Source organism: Daphnia pulicaria, chromosome 10 (genome assembly GCF_021234035.1).
Source record: "Daphnia pulicaria isolate SC F1-1A chromosome 10, SC_F0-13Bv2, whole genome shotgun sequence".
Classification (NCBI taxonomy): Eukaryota; Metazoa; Arthropoda; class Branchiopoda; order Diplostraca; family Daphniidae; genus Daphnia; species Daphnia pulicaria.
This window is the reverse complement of record NC_060922.1, coordinates 6,926,530-6,947,069: the sequence shown is the minus strand read 5'-3', so window position 1 is coordinate 6,947,069 and position 20,540 is coordinate 6,926,530. Positions and strand designations below refer to the sequence as shown.

Genomic DNA, 20,540 nt, shown 5'->3' with positions numbered 1-20,540 from the left:
GCAGTTGGGCGTCATTTGAAGGAATTTTTGGAGAAATGAAGGAATTTTTTGGAGAAGAGGGAAACCAATGATAAATGTTGGCCAGATGTTGGCCGAATCCTGTCCAATTTCTCTACTGATTGTCGGCTTCTTGTTTCACATTTATTCGACTTTCTGACAAATAAAATAACGAGTTCTTTCCAACTGTCGCAGTTGGGCGTCATTTGCGTAAATAATGCATAATAAGGGAGCTTATGTAACGTCCAGTTTTGCGAGCAATAAATTACCTGGGCAGTGGACACCGTCAAGGTGCTCTTGAAACTCCTCTCTGTAAATATGTCGATTGTAAAGGCAATAAAGTCAATGACTGTTTCAAATCTGAATATAGGAGTCAACTACTCGAAATGGCTATATACTCCGAGAAGAGTAAGAGTAAGACATGTCATAAAAAAGGGGACTCTATACAGTGCCCATTGGCGTGATATTCACTTTGGGCGGACGGCAACATAAAGGCTCGAGGTCAACAATTTAAAAAATGCTGCGAAATGTTTAAGACACAATTGCCGTCTGGTGGTTTCCACTAGAAATATTATTCAAACGTTGTTGACTTGTTGCCTATGTTACATTGTCCAGAATCGGAGCACTAATTTTTCCTTAGTGCTATGGGCATCACGAAATCGTAAATTCTTATTGAAGTGAGTTACAGTTACCTATTACTTATACCTTAGGGGAAATCACATATTCATGTATTACTATTCAGCAGCCAAGGCAGTATTGCTTCTGGACTTGTGGTCAAGTAAAATCGCAATAAGATTGCTGCTATCCCACCAGCCACAGGAAATCTGAAGAAAAAAAACACGCAACAAAAATAAAAAAATTGTGCGAATCATCGGGACATATAAAAAAGTGACATTATACAACACTTATTCATCCGTACGTACGTTGTATATAAGAAGAAATCGTGCGGTGCGTGTTGTGAAAGAAAGATTAAATCCTAAAGCAGATCTTTGCACGTAACATCAATTATATCAAGGCAACCTCCAACGTGAAAGAGGTGGAGATTGATCACGCTGCCGTCTACCGTTTTTTTTTATAGGAATAGTCCTGTAGGGCTCAAACGGACGAAGGCCACAACGTACTCACCTCTGGCGAGCAGAGTTCTCCCCTCAAATGTTATACCTGTCAATTGGCATTGAGATAAATCAGGAAATGGAGGAGGCCGTTAGCACCAGACACAAATAGATGCAAATTTTCAAATATTTTGCAAGTGGATGATGGTGCACGATACTACTAACGAGTGTCGTTCAGAACCTCAACAACAAGAACGAAGAGAACCAGTAACAATAACCTCAACAACGAGTTGGCGATAGATACCATTATTTCTTTAAATCAGCATAAATCTAAGTATGGTGGTGTGCATCGAATAGTACAGCATATAGCAATTAATTATTCGATTAAGGAAATCGAGAAACAAAATGTTTTTTTTTTTTTAAATTCTTTTTAACTTTTCTTTCTTTTTTGTTTTCTTTTGGGTTTAAAAATCTCGTTTCATTTATACAATTTTCACAATTACTGAAACATTGACCATTTACAAATGGTATACAGACATTGATGTGCTGGAGCCACTCACGACTTTCTGATTCCATGAGATACGAAAGAAGTCAAAGAATTGTACAATTGTGTGTGCTTGTCTTTCCTCTGGCAACGACGAGAAAATGTGTCGATTTCTTGTTTTTCCCGTTGGTTACTTCCATGAATGGTAGGGGTACTCGGCCGGTTTCACGGAATGAGGAGGTCCATTAAATTAATGCTCATTTTCTACTAATGCAAGGCTATCGAGTCCATTTTTTTCGAATCAGAATTTCGGTAATATACATTTCGAATCCACATTCTACAACATCCGAAATTGAAATTCTAGAGTGGAAGCGTGATGGCTGAGGGCAATCGGCAATTCATTACGTCTATCCAAGGAATGCCAGAGACAATAGCCTTTGACGGAATTGACGCTCTATAGGCCACTTTTATTTGTATTGTTGTTTTCTAGGCGTTCTTATATAACATTACACAATGAAGTGCCCTGCGTATTGCAAACCTATTCCATAAGATATACAATATAACCAGTTGGGGTCGTAATAAATGTTGATTTTATTTAACCTTCAGCACTTCTCTGAGACGCGATGGTAATAAAACGTATTTTCTCTCTCTGTCTATGTCTATATCTTGCTGATAATATGTGACGATGAGACAAGCGGTTTATACTCCCAGCTGCTCTTATTAGGATGTTGGCATCTGTCGAGAGCCAACAACTTGCCAAACAACTCAGATCATATTTCCAACAGTATAAACGCCAGCACAATCTCTCGACATGAGAGGCGATGCAATATCGATTGCCCTAATTTGAAATGTTGGAATTACTGTAGGATTCGCGGGTTTTAATAATGCTGCCAACATTCACACAATATCAATAATTCAAATAAAATATTAGATTTAAGATCTCCTTATGAAGCGTGCGTGCTTGTCTTTTATTTCGATTTCGATTGAATTGGTCGTGCTGGAAAACCCGTTTCCTTTTCAATTCGGTAATATAATTTGGCGTTTCAGTCGGATTCAGTCCAAGTTGAATATTTTTACGACCATTCCTGTCCCTCGTCAAAGTGAACGTGAAATCGAAGACTTTTATCGTAGCAAAACATCGCCACAAAACAACATAGCAGCCTAGATTGAAAAAAACAAACAAAATTCCAAATGAAATATATATCCATTCATCAATCTCTGCTTTGGATCCTGAGAAAAAAGTCAAACTATTCTGGATTGTCCAGCTGATATAACTTCAAGGCCATCATCAGCAGTCGAGCTATAAGAAATGGTATATACAGTAATACAGTATTCAATTTCATTCGAGCCGGATTCCAGTTGATGGAAATTCATACATCCTGATTATACGCTCAGTCATCCGATCCTGATGGACAAAAGAGAAAATCATCCGGCGCTCCCAATGAGGATGGACCACCTTGCAGTCTCAGCATCCAAAAAAGCACGTTTCACGAAATAAAAAAATCTAAATCTTTTTATCGTGAGTCACGTGTCCTCAAACACCTCCCCCTCCCCGTTTGACTTTAGTGTGTGTATACAACCCCTTTTCTCATGGCCATAGCCTTAAGCGTGATGTAACAAGTTTGGGTTATCAGCTCAAATAAGAGAAAAGCTAACGTCCACCTAAAAATATCTAAACGTCTACGAATCAAAAAAAGCCAGTTTTTCAATTCACTCTTCATTTGCACGCGCTTCACGCCAGACGGGAGTCTATATACGGGAGTCCCGTATATCCGGTGTAACGAGAACAGAAAATTTCAATTTTCGGGTTAATACAAAAGTGAGACCGCCGCCGAAAGTTCAATGTGTAACAGATCGCATCACGCACGTGATGACGTTTGTCGGTGAAAACGCCCGAGAGAACGGTTGACCGAAGGATAACAAAAAAAGAAAAATAATATCTCAACAGATATCTGCTGCACTGCGAGAGAGGGCGATAGATAGAGTATACATACTAGTGTTGGCCACTAGTATAAGAGTGCAACCGCTGCTCATGTTAGAACTTCATTCCACAAACGTTCACTGCACCAGTTGCAGGTCCCCAGTTCACTGCTGACGGTGGACCGGTCTTTTGGCTCTGCAGCAGATTCATCCGGGGCTTCATCAAGATTATCTGCTAGCGTTTCATTTTTAAAACAGCGCAACAAGTGCGTCATTCGTCGTCGCTGTGAACAAGTGAGTGGTGGAAACCAGCAGCAGCTAAGAATCGATGTAAAGTTCTTCCAAGTCACCAGTCAACGCTCGAACGTCAAGCCACAGAGACGTTGAAATATTTCAACGAGACTTGCTGATCGTTGGCTCGAAAGCGAGTTTATCCCGCGCGTTCACTGAAAGTTGCACTGGAAATTTTCGTTTCCTACAACCTTCAAACTTGTGTGTTTGTGTAATATAGAAAAAAAAAGTCGGACAACTTTCGAAAAACACTCGGGCAAGCTAGCTTTCCAATGTAAGTAGACAATGTCTAGAGGATCTATTTTTAGCTTTCATAAAGTTCCCCGTGTACTGTACAAATTACATAACAGTTTCGCAATGACAAAAGGTGTGCAGTGCATTTTCGTACCCAAACAATTTTCCTATCCGTTTATTATTGTCATTGCAGAGAAAAACGGCAGAGAAGAAAGAGCGCGAAAGGAATGAAGACTGAAGCCGACTGGAAGTACTCGCCCGTTCTATTATGTCGGCCGGATATCCATCCGTACGATTTACCCAGGATGAGACCGAGTTTCCCAAGGACGGAAGGACGACAGGTCCAGGAGGAGGAATATCGGATCCGTACCTCGACGCTACGCTATTGGCTCATCGGTAAGGATAAAAAACAACAACAATTACTGTGAAATATTTTGAACTTTTTCATTCCTGGAAATCCAATTGACAACCTTGCGACGCTCAGAGCTACGGTGTCAAATCTTTTTAATCCTATCCAGTATATCTTATGTTACACAAATGAAAAATCAGCCCTAAAATTTCGTATTGTTCAAGGTTGCCCGTGTTTATTATCTTTCCATCACTCTCTGACCATAAACAAAAGCTTGACGTAATTACATTGGTGAATTGAGTCCGTTTCTCGCTAGATAACCCACCACCGAGATTGTTACAGTAAATGTTGACTGTGTTTTTCTGATTGGACTAGGCTATTAGGTTCGTTAATTTTGAAGACGTCAATCGTCTGTTGTTTGACGTGTTTTCTCAGTGACAGAATCAAAGAGTTCGACTGAGTACGTTCCCCATCACAGATAGCATTGTTGATTAATAAAGATTATCAAGGGACCCATTTAACTAACGATGAGGCAATAGTGATTTCATAATTATTCAACTCGTAGCTGGGAAATTCCGTAGACCAGCGACCAGGTTCATACGAGAAAACTCTGGATCTTTAAATGTAGCACAGATTTGTCTGATTATGAAATTCCTGACATAAAAATTGTTGAGATTTTCGCAGTTATTTTTTGGCACAAGGCCAAGATTCACTGCCGCCATAAAAAAGTTTATTATAATTAAACCGAGTTATGTTTGTAAGGATGAATAAAAAGGAAAGAAAGAAATTCTTGCTTAATTGCGATCTACCTTGCCTTTGGCATGAAAATATTTGCGCGATTCGATTCACGCAAACCTAACAGTTAGTAAACTATTCGACCGCTAGATGGCGTGGTGTTATCGCATTCACGCACTTGCAACAGGTAGCATCTATTTTTCTACTCGGCGGTTTTAGAAAGCTCGCGTACTATGCCCAGTTATGCTACTTTGTTGTCAAGGGATATGATCAAGGGATTCCCGCTGGTTGTTCATCATATCAGGCTTTATTTTGAGATCTCATTTTTCGGTCATACTCCTGTCGCCATTTGAAAAAAAGAAAACGAAACGGGACACGAAACAATTTCTATCGCTAAAAATATCCTTTCCATTACCAAGAAACCAGACGCGACAAACTAGTTTTAATTGGATATGAATTACAAAACAATTATTGAATTAAAAAATAGGATCGCACTATAACTCGAATCAAGTCTTTTGTTTTGTTATTTAAAAATGAAAAAAAAAAACAGATCTCGATTAAAACGCCAAACAAGAAATTCATGGTCAGTCATTCAACTGTTAAACTTCCAGTTTCTCTCGACTACTTTGGTTTTGTTTTATACTTATCTTGCTTTATTTATCTTGCTGACTTGGCAAACTCGGAACCAGCCAAAATAGTCAGAGCCAAAAACCAAGAAATGTCCAGTGTTGTTATCTTCTAGCTATAATAATATTTTCTTTCCTAATCTTTAACGGATATATGCAGCGAGGTGAAAGTGAACTTCTTCTTTAAGGGGGGGACGAGAAAAAGATGCTAAGGGTTCACTCTTCCATAGGTATGGGGGAGTTGTAGGGCCGGCCGTGTGTGTTGGGTCCGTTTCCTTTTTACTTCTCAGATTTTTTCCCGGGCAATGAGCAGCGCACAGGTGAGCGCGCCAGACCCCCACCACTAACTATTTCGTCTTTGGCCTCGGGGTGTCTTTTGCGGCTCAGGTGAGTTCAAGGTTTTTCTAGAAAACCGTTTGGTTTTTCTTTTTTTCGAAAAAAAGGGAAAATGTCTGATGAGAAGACGACGTAAACTATTGGCCGCGCCTTTATTCTTGCATCTCTTATTAACCAAGAAAACCAATTTCCCAATCTTTCGGTTAACCTCTCCAGACATTGCCCAACATTTTGTAATTAAACCGGGGAAGGAAAAAAGCACTTGTTTTTTCTCTCTCTTTAATTTGTTTTAAAATTTCTAAATAAAAAAAAGGGGAAAACCCAAGGTAAAATACAATGTAACGTGGTGGGTCACCAGCACCGAAAGTTGACGCCTGGTGGTCACACCGCTTATTAGACACCAACCACCAGCAACTTCCTCCGAACCGTGAACAACTTTCTTCAACGTCAAAGCGTCTCAGATGGAAATCTTTTGTGTCCACTATGTCACGTCTCCGACTATTATTCAAAGGAGGCCAACATATTAATGCTGGCCTGTGTGTAACCTTGACAAGAGCCTTGCTCGGCCAACGGTTATTTTCTTTTTTAACATGAAAAACTGACCAAAAAACATGAGGCTTAACTTTGGTTGGTTGGGGGGGAAAAGAAAAAGCCCCCCGCTCCCCCAACACCCCCAGAATTTCTGGTCGAGCGGTGGCGCTGGTAGTCGTCCACGGACTCTGAGCTGAGCCGAGGGAGAGAGTATTGAGACGGGGGGCATTCAAACCTACCGGCAGTCGGTAGCTGAGGGTTCCAACGGTCGGTCGCTCGCTCGCTCTTCTAACGTTGCCCAGTTGTCAAAATCAACTCGCCTCCTCTCTCACTCGTATTCTTTTATCTATTTCTGTTTGTGTCCCGAGTGTGTCGTGTGTGTGTGTGTGTGGCTGTGAACTTTGTGTGAGTGTCTCGATTTCGGATTCTACAGACGCGTCTCGTCGAATACAAAATTAAGAAAAGATAAAAATCTATACGTCTACGAAATGCGTCGAGCCATCTGCAGTGGTGAGTAACTTTGTAGAGCACGATAGTCTTTTCAAAAGATGCCCAAAGTGTATCGCAAATTGACACAAGGAGACATCAGATCATACCGAATCTCAAATTCCTTCTGCTGCGTCTGCTGCTAATATAAAAATATGACATGGCGGCAAATTTTTGTTTTCGAAAAACAAATTCTCCGATTACCGCGATTCGAAAAAAAAAATAGTCTTGGTAATCTAACGTATTTTCTCGTATTTTTTCGTTTCCAGGAATCCTGGCCGTCAGCGCCATCCTGTTTATCGTGATGGGAATTCTGGTGACGATGTTCTTTTCCCAAATCATCGACAACTTTATTTACAAGGTAAACTTTTAACCCCATTTTAATCAGCTGTTTAATAGTTGGTCGTCTGCTCATCTCGCCCACAATGCAAATAAAAACAGGCCACCGACCATTTTTGTTTGCGCAGTGACGTCAGATTCCTTTCGTTTTTTTGTGTTGCATATATTTAATAACAAAAGAGACACATTTCGGGTGAGGCAACGGGCCAGCAGCCGAGTGGAGATGCCAAAGAGAAAATAGGTCAACCCAATGTGTGTGTCTGAGCACCTACTTTCACTCTCCGTATAGAATCGGAGAAGCTGGGGGAAAGACTTTCTCTGTTTTGGGTGCGACCTTATCAAGTTTTATCGGCCACCAGATTCGTTGTTTCGACGAGTTTTCTTTTCTTTTTTAAAACAAGAAAAACCTTTTGGAAATTTTCATCCAGACACGACTTAATGTAAATCACCATGTGGAATTTCCTGTTGGGATGTCTCGGTTAATATATAAACGTGAGATCAATAATTCAAAGTAATGACAAATATTTGACCTCGTCGGACTTTCCCTTTTTTACCATGCAAAATTTGAAATGTCATCGTCATGATTTGGTGCTTTTTCTCGTTTAATAACAGGAGCTAGTCTTGAAAGTTGGAGGCGAAACGTACGAAATGTGGCGCAAGCCGCCCGTCGAGCCCCAGTTGAAGGTTTATTTCTTCAACGTCACCAATCCGAGGGATTTCCTTCAAGGCGAGAAACCCATTTTTCGCGAAATTGGGCCTTACGTTTACAAGTAAGTATATTAACCTTTCCTTTTTATTACAATTATTATTATTATTAATTCCCATGGTCCCTGCCTAACCGAACCAAACAGCTGTTGTTGTTGTTGTGGATGGCAGGACATTGGGAGTTGCACATCACCTTGTAACACACTACAACTATTCCAAGGTCTTATGACTTCTCCCCGGTGGTTTTTTCGTAATTTGATCCGACTAAATTCACGAGGAAACTAAGCATATAGCTTGAACGTATCTATCCCGGATTTTCTCTATGCATTTCCACTAAGCGAGTCTGAAAAATCCAGACATTGAAATTTTCGGGGAAATTGCGCAAATGTGATGACGAACCGTCCAGGTGGACGGGAAATCTTATTAACAAAACTTTTCATTTCTTTTTGGGGTTTTTTTAAAAATGGCGTTTCGGTCCATTCCCCACGACATATGGTTGTTGTTGTTAAACACTAGAACCAGAATTGACGGGTTTTCTCTTTTTTATTTTATTTTTTTTTGACAGCGAACGATGGGAGAAGGTTAATTTCACCTGGCATCCAAATGGAACCGTCTCCTATCAGCCGACCAGAACCTTCTTTTTCAACCGGGAAATGTCCTATGGTGATGAGTCTGATTTGGTGCAGACACTCAACATTCCACTCGTCGTAAGTTGTTTTTCTTTTTTACCTTCATTATCAACTTGAATAAAAAGAAAAAAAAAACCTGTCTTGTAATCACATTCTTGTTTTGTGTACTTTCCATGTATTTTCTCTTTACGTCTTGATTCTGGTCATACCAGTCTGCAGCGGATCAAATGAAATACGCCGTCAAGTTGACTCGCCTCGCTCTCGGCTCAATGTTGGGCGTCCTCAATCAAGAGACCTTCACCGTTCGCTCCGTCCGGGATCTCATGTGGGGCTACAACGACAGCCTCTTCAAGTTGGCCAAGGATGTGATGCCTCCAGAGAACGTCGTGCCCCACGATCTATTTGGCCTTTTTGTTGGCGTATGTTTCATTTTTTTTCTTTTTATCACATTTTTCTTGTTTAAAAATTTTAACCAACAACGGTTGTTGACATTTTGGTTAATTATTTTACAGAAAAACGGGTCGGCCAGCGACGGAGTCTTCACTATTGCGACTGGCGCTAAATCAATGTCCAACTACGCCATGATTGATAATTGGAACGGAATGACCAATTTGCCGTTTTGGCAATCCGACCAGTGTAACCGTATCGTCGGCACAGACGGAACGGCTTTTCCACCGGAGCTGACGCCCAACACCACACTCCATATGTTCAATCCCGAACTGTGCCGAGCCATGCCGCTCGTCTACTACAAGGACGTCGTTCACAACGGAGTCGCTGGTGAGTTGTGGCTTGCAACCGCACATCATTAGAAAAGACAATTTTCTTGACGTCGCGGCTCCTTGCGTTTCTACATCTCATTTGTGTGTGTTCCAAGGTTACCGTTTCGGACCTCCGATCAACGCGTTCGACACGCCGGCCACAAATCCCGATAACGCTTGTTTCTGTCCCCCTGGCACGATGGAACGCGATGGCAATTGCGGCATCAAAGGCCTGTTCAACATCAGCTCCTGCAAATTCGGCGCCCCCATGGCCGTTTCCTGGCCTCATTTCCTTCACGGAGATCCGAAATTAGTCGAAGATGTTGTGGGATTGAATCCAGATATTAATCGCCACGGATTTTTCTTGGATTTCCAGCCCGTACGTTTATTTGGCACTTGAATTGGTTTAAATACTAATTTTCTTTAAATTTTGGATAGAAATTGACCATCGCCATGTCAGCTGCAGCTCGTATGCAGATTAATCTTATGCTGTCCAAGGTAGAAGATATCAAACAGGTGGTTGGACTTCGTGAAATGGCATTTCCGCTCTTCTGGTTTGAAGATGTAAGTTGTTTCATACATGAAAATGAGAAATTTCTACGATATTGATCAATCGCATTTGTTGTTTAGGGTATCGACAAACTGCCAGATGATGTGAGCCAAAAACTGAAAATGGTGGCCGAGATGCCCGAAGCAGCCCGAGCTGGAATCTCTTACTCTATGTTCGGTTTGGGTGGTATTCTGCTCTTTTGCGTGGCCCTGATGATCTGGAAGCGGATGAAGAGCAAGTCGTACGGTGCTGGGGGAGTCAACAACGCCGACGTCGAGTTTGAGAAACGGACCGACGCCGTCACCGTTCACAAGACCAACGGCAAAAGTCGGCCTGCAGAAGATTCTGATCTCCCCCGATAAGCTTTCTTCTCCCGGTCAAATGTTTTGTATTTAAATTACTAGTTTTGTCTTCTTTCTTTCTCCCATCTTGCTCCAATTCAATTAATCGAGTTCAACAGTTCCGCTCAGATATAGACTCCTCCTTCTATTTCTCCACTTATTTGGCCATTGTGTAATGACGAGCGTGTGTGTGTAGTGCGTTTGCGTGTGTGTGATTGTGTGTCGATGGTTTGTACGTGGTGCCAAACGAGTGGTGTGGACTTGTTTTGTAGACAATTCCGATTGTGACATTGGCGATTTCTCTCTCATGACTCTTGCGAAATCTATTAATCACCCCATGTATATCATAAAACTATATAGAGAGAATGGAAATATCACACACTCATCGATTTTTGCTCCCTCCTCCTCCCTTCTTTGTTTGTTTCAGTGGTTTTACTACTCCCATGTCTATCTTGTAGAGATTATCGCGACTTGTATCTCCACGTGACAACATTCCTCGAATATTCTTTCCTTTGGGGAATAACAACAAGAGAAAAAGAAAAGAAAAAAAAAACAATCGAAAAATAGCATTCATTTTCACAGTGAAATAGTTTTTCGTTTCTTTTTTTTTTCTAATTATTTTTTCAAAAAAGTAATGCGCTCAAATGTTTCGTGCCTTTCATTATTTTGCTGGTCCCGTGTTTTATATAGTAGTTATAATTTGTTTGTTTTTTTTCCTCTTTCTTTGATGTCGTGCTCTCTCTCACATATCTCGTAATTTCGTTACGGACGAACGAATGAAATGAAATTCCCAAGGACCCAATAAGACGATGACCGTGAATGAGCAAATGTTGATGAATGAACCAGCCGTTTCTTTTACGAAATAAATAAAAACTCAAAATAATTAAAATCTACTTATCAAAGGGGAAATTTTGGCGTTTCTTGCGTGCGTCAACGGACGTTTCGCTTTCACTTTTCATTCGGTTTCGCATCAGTCACGATTGTCGGTGTCACCTTGAGATCTCGTCGTCAGTGGGTCATCATCATCTCGGATTATATGATCTAGAGAGGCCACACCCAGTGAATTCGCCGATCCATTCCAACAGTCACGACGAATCATCACCGTGTCATCTTAATGTTCACTGTCGCCATTATGAGTTTCCTCGGCCCTGAAAACGACCTGAATTCAATTGTGCTCATTTAACAATAATATATTAAAAAAGATGATGGATAGAATGAAAATGATGTAGAAAAGGGTATAAAGTTTTAATCAGGTTTCCGTTTTCGCGGCTTCCACGAATCCCCCCCGCAAACCAGTGATCACCCAAGGAGAACGCGAGATATCAAATGACGTAATTGAACTTGTCGGCAGGATGTGTGGAGGACGCGCACGAGTCCTTATTTAGTTTTTTAAATATTCGTTTTTTTTTTTCGTCTAAAGTCGAGTTATTATTTTTGCGCATACAACGAACTTGTGTACTAAAACAGTTCCGGTTGAACGAACAAACTCAACTCGTCAGTTTCCGGGCTATTTCGTCGCCAATGGGCGTTATTGCGTTTATATTTCGCTGCAAGCGTTCTGCCATATATTGTAATTCAATCGTAGCCCAGGGAAAGTGAAAATATGACTCAGTTTTTGTCAATACAAAAATTCAAACAGCCGTCAGAAAAATTACGCAACTCAGTGAGGGGTGACGGCTGCGGTGCTGAGCTACTCAAAGTCCTTGAAAAATATAACCACCAAATTACTAAGCGAAATACGTAGAAAGGCGATTACCCTTCAAAATAACTAATATTATTTGACAAATTTTTTAAGCATGACCAAACATAAATTTGTATATTCAAAAATATGTTTTGCCCCTCTTTTTCGTTGATTTCAACTTTAGATCTTATTTTTATTGTAATCCGTGTAATGGATATCTTTCTGTTTTGCATAAATAGATGGACAAATCAGTTAATGCCAGCAGTGAACAGACGTCATCACTTTAACATTTGACCCGCTGAATAACGTTCTGCGTTCACATTTTCTCAAAACTATTCCACACATTGGTTGCGCGTGATAATCACGTGTCAGGGTGAAAACACTCACGTACGCCATTCGAAAAAAAAAGGTCATCACTTGACTGATTAACGGATTGTTTACCACAGGTTTATTTTTAGCTCAAATTGCTTTATTGACTTAAAGGAAATTATTTCAACTGAATACAAATGAGCTGACATTTGGGCCACTCATTTGAATTGAAATTTAAATTGGATTCCGGTGACGAATTAAATGAAAAGATGTGTCAATTACGTAATCACATGCGGGCTATTAAACCGAGCAGGCGGGGGTATTGGCCGGTGCGTTTTTGCAAGCGACGGCTGTCAGATTGGTCAGGCTATCAAATTGGTTGTTAAAGTCCCACACCTTTAATTGAAAGAATAATGAATTCATTTGATATCTTCACGAATTAAAAAGACCAAACTTTCTTTTCGTTATTACCTGGTTGTAAATTATCCAAGGAACAAAATACAGAGTAGGTTCAAGGTTCAAAGTTTCCACTCCGTGATCGTGAACTAAATCCTGACCCTCGATGCTCATTTGGCAAGTATCAATAGGCGCGTAATCCAAGCCAGCCAATTCGGCGCACTATTCAACCAGACAATTTTCTAATTTTACCACACCCGTAAAAAAAAAACCACTGCGCTTAAACGCGGCATCGTAAAATAACAAACGAACCAATTCTCCGTTCTTGGGTAGATCCATAAGGCAAGTCGTGAAATTCAAAGCCTGGCAAGATTTTAACTAAAATTAAGCAAATCTCTAAACAAAGTATTATACAAGCGAACGATACCTGAGTAATCGTTGGACTGTATTTGATGCCACAGGCATGGAGAATATTGCCAGTACACTCATCTTTCATAAGAAATGTTTGATGATAAAATTAATCCCAAAAGAACTTTGAAAATTAATATAATAACTGTACCGGGTCCATGTTGACATTCGAAACTCCATCCGCCTTCCGCATTCGGTAGAAACTGCATGAACAAATTTAAAATAACTTGAATAAGGAATAGGTGTGTAATTAAAAATAGAGCTCAAATTTTACCGTTGCTTTTCCGAATGGGATCAATCTTAAATCGGTAAAAGTGGAAAGCGTCGGCCAGTTGGGATTTAATTGATTCACGAGGAAATTGCGGCTGTCGGGACAAAGGGATTCGTAATAAACATCCAGGGTCATTCGTTCACCAGCTCTAGTCTTTTAATTTTAGAACAAATAAAAAATCATATTATAGATTACAAGTTATGTTGCATAATAAAAGATAATAAGTCTAGGATTAGATTAAGCACAAAGTATGACGATGCTATTTTATTTTATCAACAAGCGTGGCATGCTGCTATGGTTTCATCAGGTATGGTAATGACTTAATCCAGCATGGATAAAGGCATGATAAAGCATGTCAAGGATAAAATAAAGAGCATAAACCAATCACGTGAAAGGTGCGTTGGCCAGAGTCGATTGTAAATGTAGGCTAACACACTGTGCTGGTACCCTCCTGCTGAACATTTTTCTTTCGATATTGTCACACATCATCGCTGTTCAGAAATAATAGAATACTATAGTTCTGGCTTAACGCCATATAAGCTTCACCAAAAAATGTTTTCGCTTGCTTAACCACGTGTGGGTTATATAAGCGACGGAATAGAAAAAGTGACAGTATCAACAGAGCTATACGACGCTCCATTGTTGGAAAACAATGAGTCACCTCCATCACTTTATACATGGGAAAAGAAGTTGACAATTTGGGCACACATGTACATATAAGACCGCGTCTTTGATTAACTCTGTATTATTCATAAACTCTATGACGTCAATAAAGACAGGTGAGAGCATATAAAGATTGACGCTTGCATTGCTGTATAAAGAGTGGACCACACACGGATAGTTTCTATTAAATAAAAAGGAATTCTTTTTGTAATTTTATTACCTGAGGGGCTCCACCAACCACGCAGATCAAGGCGAACCCGCATAGAATAAGCGATCGCATTTTCGGTGTTAGTTTGATGTGAATTTTTCTTAAAGAATCAGGATCGAATCAAAGTAGCTGTTTTTCAGCACCCTGCAAGGATCCGTGTGTTATTGTAGTGATGATTTACAGTCAGGATATAAGCTCTGTATGCTTATATATAGCATTTGATAAGGTGGCATTATTTGCTATCGCGATAGAGCTATGTCGAGTGCTCCATTAGACCTGCCCATGAAGCATAATGATATCATAATTAATGCTGGTGAACTTTCGTCTAGGAGATAGAAATCGGACCATTCAACTTGTTACGTAATTCGAAAGAGAAAGGGAAGTCTATCGTGCACAATAACATTTTCCGCTTCGTTGAACCTGTTATAAGAGAAATTGGTTTAATTCCTACGAACTCACAAAAACTTGTTCACTTGGAAAATGTACACACAGTTTCATTAAATGTGTGTCATTTAAGTATAGTTGCAATTCGCATACTTGCATTCCTATAGCAACAAAATATTAGCCAATAACGTAAAATTATATAACAATCTAATGTTTGCGGTAGAAAGTGTTATCACGTAGTTAGTAACAAAACCAGTCCCAAGTCAGACAGTCTCAATTAAAACAGAGGAGAGAATTCCCAATTAGGGAGCAATTAAAACCACAGGGGAACATGTTCACTTTCTGACGTTCTTTTATAATTTTGGTTCTTATACTCGCCACTTGGCAAAGTTATCAGTACATTTTTTTTCTCAGTCTTCAATTATCGTATAGCGGCGAGACCTGATCAGAATATTCAAATTTATTTTTACTTAACATAATTTATTCACTTTTTTTTCATCCACGAAATCTATTTAGAATAGGTGCGCATTTTTCGTTTTGAACTTTGGATGCTAGAGGTGTAACACGACGTTAGACTATTCATCTTCATAATAGGTTTCAATTTTCATTTGATCCTGCATCATTTGAACTTGATGAACCGAAGCAGTAAAAAATCAGGTCCATTAAATAGTCATAAATATTTCTTTAATTTTTGGCTCATTGTGAAAACTTATTTGCATAATAATAGTATAAATTATTTCATAAAAACTTGCACAATGAAGGTCACCGTGTCGAAAACAGACCACCTTTCAAAACAAAATGAATACCACTATACAAATAGTAACGGAAATTGGTGCCTTCTTCTAAAAATTTACTTTCAAGTGAAAAACACTTTGCATTTATAATGTAGGGCCTATCGAAAACAAATGTATTACAAAATGTTACATTTTGATACATTACTTCAGTACCCAGCATTGAAGTTAACTAAAATTTGGACGGAATAACAATATTCGAATAAATGGAATGTTGATTTTTATGTTTCACATTCCCTAACGGGGATGGGTTTGCTCAACATCTAGACGGATCACCTAGAGAACATTTGAAAGGCAAGACGGAGCGTTAAATCCGTTATGATTGCAAGCAACAGATCTTAGATTGGAGAGACTACTCCATTGCTTGCCATCATCAAACACCTGTAAAAAAATAAATAAAAATAATTAATAATCAGTGGGATACATAATTAAAGTTAATAATCATTTTCACCTTATCATAAACAACCCACGGGACAAAAGTGAGAGTAGGTTGCAGAGTTAAAGTTTCCGTTCCATGCGCCACAGCCAATTCTTGGCCCTCGCTAGTCTTCGTGCAGGTGTCAATCGGTGTAAAGTCCAAACCGGCTAATTTGGCGCACTATATGACATGAAAATATTTATAAAATTTCTTACATTTTCATTCGGAGAATCCCGTACTAACCTGAGCTCCAGAAGTTGGCGCTCTCATCAGACACGATGCGTAGTTCAGCGCCTTATTATTGAAATATAATTTAGTTTCCCAAGCTTTTATGAAACCCACATGTACATTTCGAAAGATAGAGTACCTGAGTGTTGTCTTTACTGTATTTGATACCGCAGGCGTGCAGGATGTTTCCAGTGCACTCAGCCGAACCGTGTTGACACTTGAAGGACCATCCACCCGATGAGTTTTGGGAAAACTAAAAACAGTTGTCAAGTTCATTGTATATCAGCAGGCAAATTTTGATTGCAACAAAGAAATAATAATAACGGGACATACGCTGGCTTTGCCAAAAGGGATCAGCCTGAGGTTGACGAAAGAGGAGAGACTTTTCCATTGCGGCGCCAACTGATTGACCAAGAAGGCCCGGCTGTCGGGGCACAAGGACTCGTAGTAGACGTCCAGATTCGTCCGTCCACTATTTCCGAGCTATTAAATCATCAAAACATTATGAAGGCACAGTCACGAGTAAGAAATTAAAATCCAAACTGTCAACTAGATAAATTGAGCTATGCGAGGATGGAATGGCAGAGAAAATCATTTTTTAAGGTTTCAGCTGTGTGACAAAACAAAAAGAATAAAACCCAACAAATATTTGAGGTTCAGCCGGAATGCGACGTGCGAGATTGATGAAATTCTTCGGGCAAAATAGTTGCCTACTATTTACAATTTCTATCACTTCCCTGAAATTCTGGCGTCAAGGTAGTTTTCAATGCCTCCGCATGATTTCCAGCGGGGATGGCGCAGTCTATTGACCTTGGGTCCATGAGCCTTGCCTCTCCCCGGAGCTTTTTTATCCTTTTTAATTATTTCTTTCCTCTTATGTTTTTCTTAGGTGTTGTTTTGTTTTTACAATTTTAAGGTTAAACGAGAAAAAGGGGCGTGCCAACTTGCAAGGGAAAAATTGAGCAATTTTTTTAGAACCTTTAAAATTACAAATCTTATAAATTAAGAAAAACAAGAAAGTTATTAAACAATGTTTTACAAATATATGAGCCAATTAAAATTAAAAATCTAAAATTAATTAACAATAATTAAATGTTATGCCAAATGATTACCCCAGCAGTGTTGACAAAGCTGACGCACAGCAAGGCAGAGGCTAACAAAAACTTGAACATTTTGGCAATTCACGAGGTGAAGTCTACAAGAAAGTTGAATTCAAGCACCGTCTGCAAGCACGTCCACTCTCTCCCGGAACTTGCTGAGCAATGTCTGCATATTCGAGCGAGCCGAACGACCAAGGCTATATATGTTAACCACTCCTCGATTCCTATTCTTTTCGCCTCTCACTGATCAAACAGGTGTGCTGAAGTGAGAGTCGAGCTGGACGCCAGCTGTGAATGTTTTCACGCGTGCATTGTAAACGAAACAACGGCTCTTTTTTTTTTTTCAAATAATACAAAATTGTCCCAACCAAAAAGACTATTCTTCGTTGAAGTTGGCGCCAATAAACTGAAACTAGAACATATCCATTACGATATTCTGGACAAAATCGAGGTCGCCAATTTACAGCTAAAATGTGCTACTCTATTTCCTGGTTGAAACGCCCGTTGGTATCAAAATTTTCAAGGCGTGGCACTTGAGCGCCAAAAAAGTGCTACCCAATTGAACTAAAATACCAAAATGGCCATTCTGATCTTATTTCATTGAAGGCAGACTTACAGAATAAGGAACAACAAATCGTGTTACTTCCACCCCAGTGTAAAATGAGAATAATGTAACAAAATTGTATAGTACAGACACACTGCCATCAGTCAGAGTGATCGTCTTCATCATCATTTGAATCGTTGAAAGGAAGATCGGGAAGCTGAATGTTGCTCAGCAAGTCACGCATGGCCGCCACCAATGTGGCAACGCTCTGTTGAAGATTGGCTCCCGCTCCTTCGGCGGCAATCTCTTCATTTTCTTGCAAATCGACATTGGCACGAGGAGGTCTGTAAAAATTAAACATGTTTAAATAATTTAAAAAAATCAAAATAAAATACAAGGCATACCTTCCAGGTTGTCGCTGAACGGCTTGTTGATTATTAACAACTTCCTGCGGATTAAAACCTGGTAAGAGTGACCGGAAGAACGAACTGATCAAACCTCCTTCCAACTGGCTGGCGGCTGTGGCATTATTGGTTCGAGTTGGTCGGCTGTAGCTCGACACCGATTCTACAGGCGGTAGAGGATCAAAAGACATGACTGAACCAGCTGCCAGTTCCTGGATGTTTAAAAATGAAATAAATAAGAACGCTTTTTATTTAGAAAAGTATTTTGAGTTGAACCTGGGGTAGCGTGGCGGTAGCATCTTTGATATCTGACAGGAGAATATGTCGGTAGATATTTCTCGGCGTTCCTTGGTAGCGCGTTTTACGCTTTTCCTCGTATTCTAGGGCAATCGAAGGCTGGCGATCAACCTCATTTAAACAGCTGTTGGCGTTTCGTTCCAACTATAATTTTAGAGTTGGTTGTTATTACAAATTGATTTATGGCAACACATTGTTTACATACCCAAGGAAGGAGTTCAGCATCTTTCCAAAGGTGAAATGAGCGTCCGATGTACAGTTGAATTAAATTGTTCAACGACGGCGAATGACTACGGATACAAGTAATTAATACTTATTCACGAAATATTTTAAATTGGTTACGTACCTGAAAGGCGTTTTGGGTGAAAAGTACTCGTGTCTGACTACTCTAACGTCAGCTTGAATGGAGCACTTATCTAACAGAGGAATTAATACTCCTGGGAACATTAGCAGGGCCTGTTTAAGGTATTCGTCTGCAAGTGGAAGGCTTTTGGGGTCAGTTTTTGAATGGTAGAAGTGGGCCAAAGCAATAGCGAAAGCCATATTAGGCAGTTGGGACAAATTTTTCTTGGATTCAAAGAATCCAAAAAATTCAATGAACCAAGAATATTCATTGGCTTTGATGGCATAAAAGTCAATCATCAGAATAACTGCCAAGGGATCGGAATCCAAATCCAATGTATAAAGAAGTTTACAAAATTCCAAAGCAGTTCGGTAACATCCTCGCAAACCGATGGAAACCAAATGTTTGAATATGGCCAAAAATAATGCCCTTGAAGTAAACCAAATATGTGATTGAATTGTAGGACAAAAGTCTGAAATAATTATACCTGTTTTCCTGTTGCTTATATTCGAGGCGACAATTTCCGGATGCCAAATTGAATGAAGGATGAAAAGCACTTTCAAGAATGTATAAGGCTCGCTCGATGAGTTCTCCTGCCATTTGCGGGTCTTCACTCATTCTGCAGATATCAGACAGCTGGATCAGCGAGTCTATATGGTATGGATACATATTCACAAGTGCAACAATATTTGTGGGGTTCAATGAGCTGACAGCCTCCCAGAAATCGTACTGTATTTGACGATACTCTTTGTTGTGCTCATATTTGAAATAGAAACAACCATCCTTTGTGTGATCCAAACTCATTGAAAGTCCTAATGTAAAACATGGATTTAACATATTAAAATTCATAAAGATCTTTTAACTTGTCAACACAAACCTGTTTTTCTTATTTGGGACCAATTGTCTTTGGAATTGATTAGCCATGTTGACTTTACATAAGCCCTCCCCCTGGCTTTCTTCTTTTGTGCTGAAACCACCACTCTGCTGCCAAAGATTTTCTTCAGCTCATTGTCAGAATTAAGATTTTTTTGTTCTAAACTGAGGACATTTTTAGCAGCGACTTGTTTGGAAACTGCCGGCTCATGGCCATTTGAAGGTGCAATATTAACTAGAAATTCATTGTCCAAATCATCAGCATCATCATCAAGCTGTGCACTTTGCTTCTTCTTCTTCTTGGTCTTTTTCTTAGGCTTGGTTCCTGTTTGAACTATGTGTGATGTGTCTTCTTCCGATTCATCAGGAGTGGGTGGTTCTTCGACACTTTCCTTGTCTGAGTCGTCACCTTCATGCAACTAGGAGAGTAAACAGGATGAATTTAGAATCACATCTGCATGACACGATTATTTTATATACCAAATCAAACATATTGATGGCGGGTTTCTTCTTTCGATTTCCATTGACATTTCTTATGACAGGCGCATCATCAAGCTCCTCTTCTTCTAGTTGTAGGCTTGATGCCAATGTTGATAACTCATCTTTTTCTCCATGAATTTTGCGAAGCTGTCTATTTGACATGATGATCTGTATTTAATAAATTGCAAATCAGAAAAACAAGATATCGCTCCCGATATAGTAATCGTTTGGACAGTGTGTATTTTGGGTTGTGGGCCCACGTAATCGTCTGCATGAAACAAACCATCTAGCGGTCAAAAAAGCACTTAATTATTTTTTAAATTTTGGTAAAGTAGTTTTCGTGACTTTTCGATGCACTATTAGATTTTAGAATCAATTT

The 20,540-nt window shown here is 39.7% G+C and overlaps 3 protein-coding genes across 4 annotated transcripts; 1 reads left to right on the top strand and 2 right to left on the bottom strand.

Moving 5' to 3' along the window:
* Window positions 1-3,577: 3,577 nt before the first annotated feature.
* Window positions 3,578-11,252, top strand: LOC124314682 (scavenger receptor class B member 1-like). 2 transcript variants are annotated; one of them, XM_046779978.1, is made up of 10 exons: window positions 3,578-4,018; window positions 4,172-4,374; window positions 7,311-7,402; window positions 7,993-8,150; window positions 8,651-8,792; window positions 8,927-9,133; window positions 9,227-9,491; window positions 9,589-9,851; window positions 9,911-10,036; window positions 10,103-11,252. In XM_046779978.1, exons 2-10 carry the CDS (start codon window positions 4,206-4,208, stop codon window positions 10,382-10,384), a joined length of 1,704 nt encoding a protein of 567 aa, XP_046635934.1. In that variant the 5' UTR covers window positions 3,578-4,018; window positions 4,172-4,205; the 3' UTR covers window positions 10,385-11,252. The 2 variants fall into 2 exon arrangements, with proteins under 2 accessions (XP_046635934.1, XP_046635935.1); XM_046779979.1 differs by lacking the exons at window positions 3,578-4,018; window positions 4,172-4,374 and adding an exon at window positions 6,780-7,065.
* Window positions 11,253-12,495: 1,243 nt separating this feature from the next.
* On the bottom strand, window positions 12,496-14,495 carry LOC124314820 (GILT-like protein 1). Its single transcript, XM_046780205.1, has 7 exons — window positions 14,312-14,495; window positions 13,432-13,581; window positions 13,309-13,360; window positions 13,177-13,238; window positions 13,062-13,112; window positions 12,825-12,971; window positions 12,496-12,749 (listed from the first exon to the last, which is right to left on the bottom strand). Exons 1-7 carry the CDS (start codon window positions 14,369-14,371, stop codon window positions 12,654-12,656), a joined length of 618 nt encoding a protein of 205 aa, XP_046636161.1. The 5' UTR covers window positions 14,372-14,495; the 3' UTR covers window positions 12,496-12,653.
* A 1,074-nt stretch (window positions 14,496-15,569) lies between these two features.
* Window positions 15,570-20,427, bottom strand: LOC124314896 (transcription factor 25-like). The gene is made up of 10 exons (XM_046780316.1): window positions 20,162-20,427; window positions 19,686-20,100; window positions 19,296-19,620; window positions 18,812-19,237; window positions 18,671-18,755; window positions 18,445-18,609; window positions 18,169-18,380; window positions 18,030-18,108; window positions 15,926-16,072; window positions 15,570-15,855 (listed from the first exon to the last, which is right to left on the bottom strand). The coding sequence occupies exons 1-10, from the start codon at window positions 20,321-20,323 to the stop codon at window positions 15,751-15,753; spliced, it is 2,121 nt and encodes a 706-aa protein (XP_046636272.1). The 5' UTR covers window positions 20,324-20,427; the 3' UTR covers window positions 15,570-15,750.
* Between the last annotated feature and the right edge of the window lie 113 nt (window positions 20,428-20,540).

Excerpts from the sequence above, each read along its gene's own strand:
- LOC124314682 (XM_046779978.1), top strand. The coding sequence starts at position 4,206 with ATGAAGACTGAAGCCGACTGGAAGTACTCGCCCGTTCTATTATGTCGG. Across the intron at positions 9,134-9,226 it reads TATTTGGCCTTTTTGTTGGC|AAAAACGGGTCGGCCAGCGA; the intron begins GTATGTTTCATT and ends ATTATTTTACAG. Across the intron at positions 9,492-9,588 it reads CGTTCACAACGGAGTCGCTG|GTTACCGTTTCGGACCTCCG; the intron begins GTGAGTTGTGGC and ends GTGTGTTCCAAG.
- LOC124314820 (XM_046780205.1), bottom strand. The coding sequence starts at position 14,371 with ATGCGATCGCTTATTCTATGCGGGTTCGCCTTGATCTGCGTGGTTGGT. Across the intron at positions 12,972-13,061 it reads TACCCAAGAACGGAGAATTG|TGCGCCGAATTGGCTGGCTT; the intron begins GTTCGTTTGTTA and ends CTGGTTGAATAG. Across the intron at positions 12,750-12,824 it reads CTTGGATAATTTACAACCAG|GTGTGGGACTTTAACAACCA; the intron begins GTAATAACGAAA and ends TTTCAATTAAAG.
- LOC124314896 (XM_046780316.1), bottom strand. The coding sequence starts at position 20,323 with ATGTCAAATAGACAGCTTCGCAAAATTCATGGAGAAAAAGATGAGTTA. Across the intron at positions 18,610-18,670 it reads ATGCTGAACTCCTTCCTTGG|TTGGAACGAAACGCCAACAG; the intron begins GTATGTAAACAA and ends CTAAAATTATAG. Across the intron at positions 16,073-18,029 it reads GAGCCAATCTTCAACAGAGC|TGCGCCAAATTAGCCGGTTT; the intron begins GTTGCCACATTG and ends CATGTCATATAG.